The sequence below is a fragment of the Bombina bombina genome, chromosome 2 (genome assembly GCF_027579735.1).
Source record: "Bombina bombina isolate aBomBom1 chromosome 2, aBomBom1.pri, whole genome shotgun sequence".
NCBI classification, from domain to species: domain Eukaryota; kingdom Metazoa; phylum Chordata; class Amphibia; order Anura; family Bombinatoridae; genus Bombina; species Bombina bombina.
Window position 1 is genome coordinate 612,174,899 of NC_069500.1, and position 12,400 is coordinate 612,187,298.

General features: G+C 34.5%; 1 protein-coding gene across 1 annotated transcript in view; it reads left to right on the plus strand.

The window, feature by feature from the left end:
- SMARCA2 (SWI/SNF related, matrix associated, actin dependent regulator of chromatin, subfamily a, member 2) overlaps nucleotides 1-12,400 on the plus strand; it is a 1,314,671-nt gene that overhangs the window by 1,225,193 nt on the left and 77,078 nt on the right. Inside the window, exon 33 of the mRNA XM_053702540.1 lies at nucleotides 8,470-8,575. Coding sequence (XP_053558515.1) covers nucleotides 8,470-8,575 — 106 coding nt within the window. The remainder of the gene's footprint in view (nucleotides 1-8,469; nucleotides 8,576-12,400) is intronic.

The following is a 12,400-nucleotide window of genomic DNA, read 5'->3' on the forward strand; positions in this document are numbered from 1 at the left end:
TGCAAATATGTGTGTGTGTGTGTATATATATATATATTAATATAACGCACAGAAAAAGTCCAGCACTCACAAGCTCTCAACTAAGATAAAAAGCAGCAATGGAAGAGTTAGTTACCGCATCTGACCAAATGGGAAAAGCCCAGGTACGTCGTCAAGGTCTCTTCCAAAAAAACTTGGGTCCCTAAACAGCCACACAATGCAGGCTCACAATCAAACAACTGTGAAAAAATGGAAGGTGCACAGGCTTATGTAATCTCCCCAAACATGTATTATTTTTTTGTAATTGTCCCTGTTTCCTTTTTTTGCAGACTGTCAGTTTCATATTTGGGAAATGCATTAAAAAAAAAAAATTACCTGAGGTTTTCAAATTGATTATTTTTTCTAAATTGCGGGCTGTATTAGGCTCGCATAAGCGCAAATGCTATAATTTATTGCGTCTTTTTTGGCGCGAGATTTACGTTTGTTTACGCAAATTTGTCATTTCCGGTGTCTTAGTTGACGCCGAGTCTTTTCACGAGGTTGCGTCATCTATGACGCTCATGTTTGTTGCAGACGTTTTTGGCGCCAAAAAATATTTTCACTTGTGGACGTCATACATGGCGCCAAACTGTTTGTCATTATTTAAGACTTCATTTCCTTTTGCGTCTGGTCCTTTTTTTTCTTTGTCAGAGGCCTATTCTGTTTGCATTTTTTCCCATTCTTGAAACTGTCATATAAGGAAATAGATCATTTTGCTTTATATGTTGTTTTTTCTCTTACATATTGCAAGATGTCTCAATCTGATCCTGTTTCAGAATCTACTACTGGAATCCTGCTGCCTGATATCGGTTCTACCAAAGATAAGTGCATTTGTTGTAAACTTGTAGTAACTGTTCCTCCGGCTGTAGTTTGTAATAGTTGTCATGATAAACTTTTACATGCAGAGAATATTTCCATCAGTAGTGTTGCATTACCTGTTGCTGGTCCTTCAACATCTAATGTTCAGGATATTCCTGTTGATTTGAGTGAATTTTTCTGATTCCATTCAGAAGGCTTTGTCTGTCATTCCGCCTTCTAATAAACGTAAAAGGTCTTTTAAAACTTCTCATACAGTTGATGAATTTTCAAATGACCGACAACATACTGATTTATCTATCTCTGATGAGGATCTGTCTGATTCAGAGGATCCTGCCTCAGATATTGACACTGACAAATCTTTGTATTTATTTAAAATGGAGTATAGTCATTCTTTATTGAAGGAAGTGTTGATTGCATTAGATATAGAGGAGTCTAGTCCTCTTGATACTAAAACTAATAAACATTTAAATTAGGTTTATAAACCTCATGTTGTTATTCCAGAGGTTTTTCCAGTTCCTGATGCTATTTCAGATATGATTTCAAAGGAATGGAATAGACTGGGTACTTCTTTTACTCCTTCTTCAAGGTTTAAAAAATTGTATCCTTTGCCTACTGATTGATTGCAGTTTTGGGAAAAGATCCCCAAAGTTAATGGGGCTATCTCTACTCTTGCTAAGCTTACTACTATTCCTACGGAAGACAGTACTTCTTTTAAAGATCCTTTAGATAGGAAACTTGAATCCTATCTAAGGAAGGCTTATTTATGTTCAGGTCTTTTTCTTAGGCCTGCTATTTCTTTGGCTGATGTTGCAGCTGCTTCAACTTTTTGGTTGGAAACTTTAGCGCAACAAGTATCGGACCATAATATGAATAGCATTGTTCAGTTAATTCAACATGCTAATAATTTTGTTTGTGATGCCATTTTTTATATCATCAGTATTGATGTTAGATATATGTCTTTAGCTATTTTAGCTAGAAGAGCTTTATGGCTTAAATCTTGGAATGCTGATATGACTTCTAAATCGACGTTGCTTTCTCTTTCTTTCCAAGGTAATAAATTATTTGGTTCTCAGTTGGATTCTATAAGTTCAACTGTTACTGGGGGGAAGGGGACTTTTTTACCTCCAGGATAAAAAATTTAAGGGTAAATTTAAAGCTTCTAACCGTTTTCGTTCCTTTCGACAGAATAAGGAACAGAAACCTAATCCTTCCCCTAAGGAATCTTTTTCCAATTGGAAGCCTTCCTCAGTCTGGAATAAATCCAAGCCATTTAAGAGATCTAAACCAGCCCCCAGTCCGCATGAAGGTGCGGCCTCCATTCCAGCTCAGCTGGTAGGGGGCAGACTAAAAAATTTCAAGGATGTTTGGATAAATACAGTCCAAAATCATTGGATTCAGAACATTGTCTCTCAGGGGTACAGAATAGGTTTCAGAGTAAGACCGCCCGTGAGAAGTTTCTTTCTCTCACGCATTCCAGTGAACCCCGAGAAAGCACAGGCTTTCCTGAAGTGTGTTTCAGACCTAGAGTCTTCTGGGGTAATCGTGCCAGTTCCTTTTCAGGAACAGGGTCTGTGTTTTTTTTCAAATCTGTTCATTGTCCCAAAGAAAGAAAATTCATTCAGACCAGTTCTGGATCTAAAAATCTTGAATCGTTATGTAAGAATACCAACATTCAAAATGGTGACTATAAGGACTATTCTGCCTTTTGTTCAGCAAGGGCATTATATGTCCACAATAGACTTACAGGATGCATATCTTCATATTCCGATTCATTCAGATCACTATTAGTTCCTGAGATTCTCTTTTCTAGACAAGCATTACCAATTTGTTGCTCTTCCTTTTGGCCTAGCAACAGCTCCAAGGATCTTTTCAAAGTAATCAGAGAGCGGGGTATTGCGGTGTTTCCTTATTTGGACGATACCTTGGTACTTGCTCAGTCTTTACGTTCTGCAGAATCTCACACAAATCAACTAGTCTTGTTTCTTCAAAGACATGGCTGGAGGATCAATTTACCAAAAAGTTCTTTGATTCCTCAGACAAGGGTTACCTTTTTAGGTTTCCAGATAGATTCAGTATCCATGACTTTGTCTCTAACAGACAAGAGACGTTGAAGTTGGTTGCAGCCTGTCGGAACCTTCAGTCTTAGTCATTCCCTTCAGTAGCTATGTGCATGGAGGTTTTAGGTCTCATGACTGCAGCATCGGAAGCGATCCCCTTTGCTCGTTTTCACATGAGACCTCTTCAGCTTTGTATGCTGAACCAATGGTGCAGGGATTATACAAGGATATCACAATTAATATCCTTAAATCCCAATGTTCGACTATCTCTGACTTGGTGGTTAGATCACCATCATATAGTTCAAGGGGCCTCTTTTGTTCGTCCAACCTGGACCATGATCACAACAGATGCAAGTCTTTCAGGTTGGGGAGCTGTCTGGGGATCTCGGACAGCACAAGGGGTTTGGAAATCTCAAGAGGCGAGATTACCAATCAATATTTTGGAACTCCGTGCAATATTCAGGGCTCTTCTCTTGAAGAGAGAACCGTTCATTTGTTTTCAGACAGACAATATCACAACTGTGGCATATGCCAATCATCAGGGTGAGACTCACAGTGGCATGTCATCTAAACAAGAAACTGTCCAGGTCCAGGGATCCTCAGGCGGAGGCAGTGGATGCATTGACACTTCCTTGGAGTTATCAACCTGCCTATATTTTTCCGCCTCTAGTTCTTCTCCCAAGAGTGATTTCCAAAATCATCATGGAGCAATCGTTTGTGCTGCTGGTAGCTCCAGCATGGCCACACAGGTTTTGGTATGCGGATCTTGTTCGGATCTCCAGTTGCCAACCTTGGCCACTTCCGTTAAGACCAGACCTTCTATCTCAAGGTCCGTTTTTCCATCAGGATCTCAAATCATTAAATTTGAAGGTATGGAAATTGAACGCTTAGTGCTTAGTCATAGAGGTTTCTCTGACTTAGTAATTAAAACTATGTTGCAGGCTCGTAAATCTGTTTCTAGAAAGATTTATTATCGAGTTTGGAAGACCTACATTTCATGGTGTTCTTCTCATAACTTCACTTGGCATTCTTTTAGAATTCCTAGAATTTTACATTTTCGTCAGGATGGTTTGAATAAGGGGTTGTCTGAAAGTTCTTTGAAAGGACAAATTTCAGTTCTTTCTGTCTTATTCCACAGAAAAATTGCTAAACTTCCTGATATTCATTGTTTTGTACAGGCGTTGGTTCGTATCAAGCCTGTCATTAAATCAATCTCTCCTCCCTGGATTCTTAATTTGGTTTTAAAGGCTTTACAGGCTCCTCCGTTTGAGCCTATGCATTCTTTGGACATTAAATTGCTTTCTTGGATAGTGTTGTTTCTTTTGGCCATCTGTTCTGCTAGAAGAATTTCTGAATTATCTGCTCTTTCTTGTGAGTCTCCTTTTCTGATTTTTCATCAGGATAAGGCGGTTTTGCGGACGTCATTTAAATTCCTACCTAAAGTTGTGAATTCCAACAATATTAGTAGAGAAATTTTGTTGTCCCTTCCTTGTGTCCTAATCCTAAGAATTCTTTGGAAAGATCCTTAAATTCTTTGGATGTGGTGAGACCTTTGAAATATTATGTTCAAGTTAATAAAGATTTCAGGAAGACTTCTAGTCTATTTGTTATCTTTTCTGGTTCTAGGAAAGGTCAGAAGGCTTCTGCTGTTTCCTTGGCTTCGTGGTTAAAGCTTTTGATTCATCACGCTTATTTGGAGTCTGGTAAATCCCCGCCTCAGAGGATTACGGCTCATTCTACTAGGTCTGTTTCCACTTCCTGGGCTTTTAAGAATGAATCTTCAGTTGATCAGATTTGCAAAGCAGCAACTTGGTCTTCTTTGCATACATTTACTAAATTCTACCATTTTGATGTTTTTTTCTTCTTCAGGAGCAGTTTTTGGTAGAAAAGTTCTTCAGGCAGCTGTTTCAGTTTGATTCATCTGCTTATAATTTCAGTTTTTTTCTTTTTTATTATAAGATTAAAACTTATGATTTGGGTTGTGGATTAATTTTTTTCAGCGGAATTGACTGTCTTTATTTTTATCCCTCTCTCTCTAGTGACTCTTGAGTGGAGTTCCACATCTTGGGTATTTGCTATCCCATACGTCACTAGCTCATGGACTCTTGCCAATTACATGAAAGAAAACATAATTTATGTAAGAATTTACCTGATAAATTCATTTCTTTCATATTGGCAAGAGTCCATGAGGCCCATCCTTTCTATGGTGGTTATGATTTTTTTGTGTAAAGCGCAATTGTTCCAATTCCTTTGCTGATGCTTTTTTACTCCTTTCTTTATCACCCCACTACTTGGCTATTAGTTAAACTGAATTGTGGGTGTGGTGAGGGGTGTATTTGTAGGCATTTTGAGGTTTGGGAAACTTTGCCCCTCCTGGTAGGATTGTATATCCCATACGTCACTAGCTCATGGACTCTTGCCAATACGAAAGAGATGAATTTATCAGGTAAATTCTTACATAAATTATGTTTTGTGTATGTGTATATATATATATTTGTGTATGTATATATATATATATGTATGTGTGTGTGTATATATATTTGTGTGTGTGTGTGTGTGTATATATATATATATATATATATATATCAGTATGTGTGTGTGTATATATATATATATATATATATATATATATGTGTACAGTATATATATATATATATATATATATATATGTGTACAGTATATATAGATATATATATACTCTTTCCTTTAAATTTGAAAAATATATCTATCTTATTTGCTAAATGTAAGTGTATAAACAAAGTTACTAGTCTGACGCAATATTAAAAAGCAAAGATTACTTCTTTCTTCTAGAAATGGTAAGCAAAATGTCTGCGCAAAATATGTTGGGATTTTACTGCGTTGAAAGAGTTGAGCCTTTTGGGATTTTGGGAGCTTTTTTAGCCAAGTAATTTGATGTCTCAAAAGTGCCTGAAGAAATGTGTATGTGGATGTATTTTATATTTTATTATGATTAAATCCTGCTGTTTTGCTGTTATTCTCTCTCCATCCATGCAATATTTCATATTGAAGACCTTCGGAAAGACCAAATGAAAATATGAAGGGGACGAATCCCACTACCCCTTCTGATGAGCTCCAATCAAACATATGTTTGTGAGTTTATTAGCTATAGTTTACTCCTCAGTTTTTTTTTCTTTATGCTTGCTTTTACTTTTTGATTACTTCCTTTTTTTATTTAAATTTTTTTCCTACATATTTTGCGCTGACCGTTGCTATTTAATTTATCAATCTTGCAAAGAGTGTCACCCCTTTCTAGTTCCCCATGTAGGCAGAGCTAATAACTTTGTTTCTGTTGAAGGAAATCTTTTAAGCGTTAATTTTGGTATGGTACTGAAGTCAGTGTTTCTAACAGCACATTTTAGTCCATCAAATACCAGGACTGTTTAAAAATTGTCTGTGTTCTCATACAACAGTAAGTCAAAGAAGATTGTAATAATAATTACATTTTTCAAGCAAACAAAAGCTTATCAAGACGGTAGAAACGAAAGGGTATTTTTTATTTCATATAAAAAAAATTGGGGTAAAAGGAACACAAATATCTAATTTGAAAGATAAAAGTACTGCATTTGTCAAGAAACATGTTTGCAACAGGTTAATTTGTAATTTTTCAGGATAATTATAACTAATGAAAGTATTTTGCAAAACTGCTCCTTGACAAATTTGAATTGCACTGCTGTTCATATCAATTTTGCCTTTTAAATCCCTTTAAATGTAACGATTTTCTTCCTGTGTTCAGTGCTACTGTCTCTTTTTTTATACCAGTTTTGTTTTTCTGTTTTACAAAGTTGTGTACAGTACTTAGCCTCGTGAAACCCGACCTAGCATGTCAGTATTGGGATTGACAAGTTATATCTTTTAATGTTTTACAGTCTGCAACTGAACCTGCAAAGAGAACTTTGCAAGCTAAATACTATTGACTATAAATCAAATCCTTTTGATAAATAAACAGCAAGGTGGCATTGTCTTTAAGTGGTTAAAATTTGATTATTATCTTTTTGTTTTTTTGTATGTGTATTATATATTTTTTGTATTTATTTATTTAAATATATACCATGGGGAATTGTGCCAGAAATGACAATGTATAAAACAATTTTGGAGCCCTGTAAAATTAGGAAAATCATTTGTTAAATAACTGACCCTATATATCCCAAATTCTTAGAAAAAAAGATGATTAAGGATGTAGTTGCATTTTCTTAATGTATTGAATATAGGATTGTTTGCATTTAATAGCTTGGTTAGTTTGTACATACAAAGACAAAACAAGTGTTAAAAAAACTGCATGGGGTGAATGCTTTGTGCATCTTCCTGCCACAATCATTTATGAACATTAATAATGCGGTCTCCTCTCTGCAGCAGGCATCCTCCTGTTGCCTGGATACCATAGTTGCACTACAGCACATGCGATTTTCATGTTTTTTATTCACTGCTAAGTAAATGGTTGCTGTAATATGCGGCCATTTCAGTGCCTTGGTAGCCATAGTATTATACACAAATTATAAATTCCAAGCACATGCTCTTCATTATGATGCAGATAATATCGTCATTGTTGTACTGATGGTTGTTTATATATTTTGTTATATCAGGAACTGAACTGTGTAAATTTGCATGGATTTATATATAGATATAACTGTGTCATGTAGTAATTGTTCAGTTTTTAAATAGACAAAGGATAAATCTGTCTTGAATTTCTTTAAATATCTCTGGTCACTATAAAGTCAGTTTTTGTATTTTGCTTATATAATATTTTAATGGAAACAGTTATTGTATTATGTTGCTAAAATATACTGCAGTACCTTTTCTAAATTGTGTTGATAGATTGGATTATCTTATTGACCAGTAGAAGTAAATCCTTTTTTTTTTTTTCTTTTTTTTTATTTATGTCTGAGATTTTTCTTTTCTTTTTTTTTTTTCCTTTTTTCTTTTCCTTTTTTTTCCATTTTTATGTGGAGTATTTTTTAGAACAATTTTTTTTTTATTGTTGAGAAGTTAATATGTTGTGACACATAAGTATATGATTTTTTTTCCCAAGTAGTTGATATATCATCCTCACTCCATTAGGAAGTAGAACCCAGTCCTTGAGCATATAACATAGGGACTCTATTGACTGGACTTAAACAGATGAAATTTTAATACTACAAAGAAAAACATTTTATGTCCAGATAGGTTTTAGTGTAGTTGTGTTTATTTAGCAAAGTGTAATGTATCATAATACATTCATTAATATAACATTAACTGATGTATCGTGAAGTGTTAACTAGCGAAGAGCAAGAAAGATAATTATTTTATTTTGTAAATTACATGCAAATGTACTTATTTCTTTTAATATTTATGCAATCTTTATGAAATTACATACTGTATGGAAGTTTAGGATTAGTGATTACTAAATTGTATTTACCTTCAAAAGCCTGATTGGATATCATTTTATATGTGGTATTTTCATAATTTTCATTTGGTAGATGTGCAGTTACATTATGGAATTTTAATAACTTATACATGTTTCACTTTGGGCATAAAAAGCTTTTCTTGTGTATATGATAAATTCAATTTTTTTACTCAGGTCCGGGCGGCAGCTAAGTGAAGTTTTCATACAGCTTCCTTCAAGAAAAGAACTACCTGAGTATTATGAGTTGATACGTAAGCCAGTTGACTTCAAGAAAATAAAGGTATGTTTAAGTTTTATATTTATATACAAAAGGTTAAAACATTCCAAAGCTAACAGTAATGGCTAGATTACGAGTGGCGCGCTAATGGCTTTTTGGGCAGAGCGGAAATAGTGCGTATATAACGAGTTAAAAGTAAACACGTTCGCTCGAGCGCAATCTTGATCTACAGTCGCCAGGTTAGCGCAATTTCAGAGCTATCGTTAAGGGTAGGGGAAGAAAGAAAATCGCATTAAACACAACATAACTACATGTAAACACTGTCTGATAAAAATTAGTTTAAAAAATATTTAAAAAGTCGTAAGGGCTCAAAGATAGATGGTATAAAGTGTTTGGGGGGAACAAATGGCTGCAAAGGGCTTTAACATATATATGCATACAAAGACATGTCTAAATCTATATATGTATAGATGTGTGTGCTTATGTATTTATGTGTTTTACTGTATATGTACTGTACATATTTCTCATTCCAATGTTACAGGATAATGTACTTTTTATTGTAAATACATATATATATATATATATATATATATATATATATATATACCTCTATATCTATTCCTATAGATATATGGGTATAGATATCTTTCACATTAACATTATCACATATATGTATATATATGTGTGTGTGTATATATATATATATATATATATATATATATATATATATATATATATATATATATATATATATATATTGTATAAGATAAATACATTATAAGTGAAGAACACAAGAATGTAAAATATGTGTAACGCTATCAGGGTTTGCAATTTAGGACTAACTAATGTGGTCGGGTTAGCTCTCATGAAGAATTGCTAACTTCAATGCGTGTTATTCAAATATTACATATAAAATAAAAATATTAATAAAAATAATTAAACATACTGTAAAAATATAGATATATTTTATGGTGTATTTAGAATAACATGCAGTATATTTAATAATATGCATTAACATTTTTAAATATTTTATATGTAATATTTCAATAACTCGCATTAAATTCTTCATGTGCGCTAACCGTGTTAGTCCTAAATTGCGAACCCGATCCTTTTTATTATTAAATATATATATATATATATATATCTGATAATGTTTATGTAAAATACATATCTATACCTGAATAGATATACAGGTGTAGCTATATATTTATATAATCAAAGAACAAACTGGCAAGATTCCTTGGTGCTGTTAAAACTGAGCTTTATTTAACCAATTTAAATGTTTGGCCAGAAGTGTCTGACATGTTTCGGTGTGAGTGCCTTAATCATAGACATGATCTTGCTTAAAAAACAACTTAATTTAAATGAAAGCCTTTACTTCTATTGGTAGCTCATTGTAATCACATGATTAGCTTCTAGTCACATTTAAAGGGCTATTATACATATAAAAAATAATCATAAATACATAGTAGAAACAAAGCTTAGGAGCTCATGGTTACAAAGTTTGTCTAGATATATGGCAAATAATATTATTACCTTTGTAGCAAAAAACACATCTTTGCAAAATGTTAAAGGATACGCAATCATAAAGATACATTAATCCTAATTCATTTGAAATATTGAATTTGCATATGCTATAAAAATGCTACAAAAAGTGTAAATACATATATCGCAAAAAGAACTCACTTACTTAGAGCATAATCTATGCTTGTACTATGCAATACATTTATTATTATTTTTACTGTTCACGTGGGATTCTGATCTTAGTTTCTAATCAAAACACTGACATTAAATTGGCACTACATTTTAAATTATGCAATTAATTTGTGCTTTGGATAGCAGAAAATGTAATAGTATTACACTGCTGCGCCTCCCAGCTACTTTATAATGCCACCTGGCTGGCTAAATTTTCTGTGGAGAACATTGAATATATCTTACATGGTTAACTGCAAAGCGCAAGATTAATTAAACGAAAATGAAACCCAAAAATGTTCTTTCAGATAGAGCATGCACTTTTAAACAACTTTCTAATTTACTTTTATTATCTAATTTTATTTGTTCTTAGGTATCTTTTGTTGAAAAGCAGGAGGGGGAAGCTCAGGAGCGTGCAAATTTCTAGAGCACTATATGGCAGCAGTTTTGCAAGAATGTTATCCATTTACAAGAGCACTAGATCGCAGCACTATTTCCTGCCATGCAGTGCTCCAGACACCTACCTATGTATCTCTTCAACAAAGAATACCATGGGAAAAAAAGCAAATTTGAAATAGAAGTACATTTGAAAATTGTTTTGTTTATAAATTGTGTGCTCTGTCACTTTTAAAGAACAGTGAACACCTTTTGCTTTTGTGTAGAAATTGTTCTTGTCCCATGCTCCCTAGAGAAGCTATAAAGCAGATACTGCAAAGCAAATCAAGCTGGTTTAGGAAATGTGCAGAATGGGACAAAACACATTTTTTACACACAAGCAAAAGGTGTTTAATGTGCCTTTAGTAAGGCTTTTGACAGAATAAGAGTAGTCAACTCTTATAAGCGATAATACATATATTTAGCCAAATGTATGAATTTAATTATAGAAAATGTTTAATATAATAAAATAAATGGTGGGGGGCTAATACGTTGGGCAATAAAACCATCCTTTGTCCTGGTAACATTCACCTGTTCATTTAACAAACTGTCATTCATTTATATTATATATTTAAATCATATTTAAACAAAATCAACAAATATTCTGTTAATAAGTAGCTAGCTCTCGTGTAAGCTTGGTTTTTCTTTTATTTAACAGTTTCAATCTCTTAATTTTCTTCATAAATGGAAAGTGTCCACAGCTGCATTCATTACTTTTGGGAAATAAGAATCTGGCCACCAGGAGGCAAAGACACCACAGCCAAAAGCTTAAATACTCCTCCCACTTCCCTCATCCCCCAGTCATTCTTTGCCTTTCATCCCAGGAGGTTGGCAGAGAAGTGTCAGAAGTTTGTTTTCGTCTCTTATGGAGGGTAGTACTCTTCGACATGGGACAGGAATTTTAAGTAATCCTTTCAGTCTCTCAGTAAGGGCTTGGATGAAAGTTAGAGTCCGGAGATGCAGGAAGAGTCTTTCTGCGAAACCATCCCAACTCATTTTAACAATTCCACAAGCAATTGGCGTTGTCGAACTTCGCTGCCTGCTTTCTTCTCTCAAGTCCATGGCGGAGGCGAGGCTACTATCCGTCACACAAGGGCCGTGTTTCTGTTCCACGGTGTAGATTCAAGTAAGATCGTTTAATTTTACTTCTTCATGGTTGTAGTGTAACTCATTTATTCCTACAAACTCACATGAAAAATACAGGGTCTCAGTGGGACTCCTTAAGTATCTTGGAATCAAGGGTTAATATCTCCTGAGGGGGATTATTGAACAGGGTTTTTTTTAATCATGTTTGTTATGTGATTCAATCAGCTTAGGTGTAGTGTTAACTGGGCTTGTGGCTTTTGGAACCTAATGGCCTTTCGAAGTGCCGCAACCTTACAGTCGGGCGCGCTTTTTTTGAACTATACGGTTCACCTTGTGACCGGTTGTGTTTACGTTCTAGTCTCCCATTTCCACATTCCTGACTGTGTGGCGACTGAGAATTCTAGTCTGCTGGTGTCTGGTTCGTAGGAGTTGGTGAGTGCCCCAGCCAATGTGGGTGTCAGGTGCAGTTTACATTGTTTTATATTTAGTTATTTTTTGGTATGCTTTATCCAGTTATGGAGGATACTGATGTTGAGATTGTTCAACTTTCTGATTCAGATTCTTCGTCCTGTGACGAATGCGAATTGGCCCCATTGACTCAGGTCATTCAGTTATGTTCTTTAGGCCATTCTAGAACACCTTGTTCCTCGGGGTCGGGATTCAAGGGACTGCTGA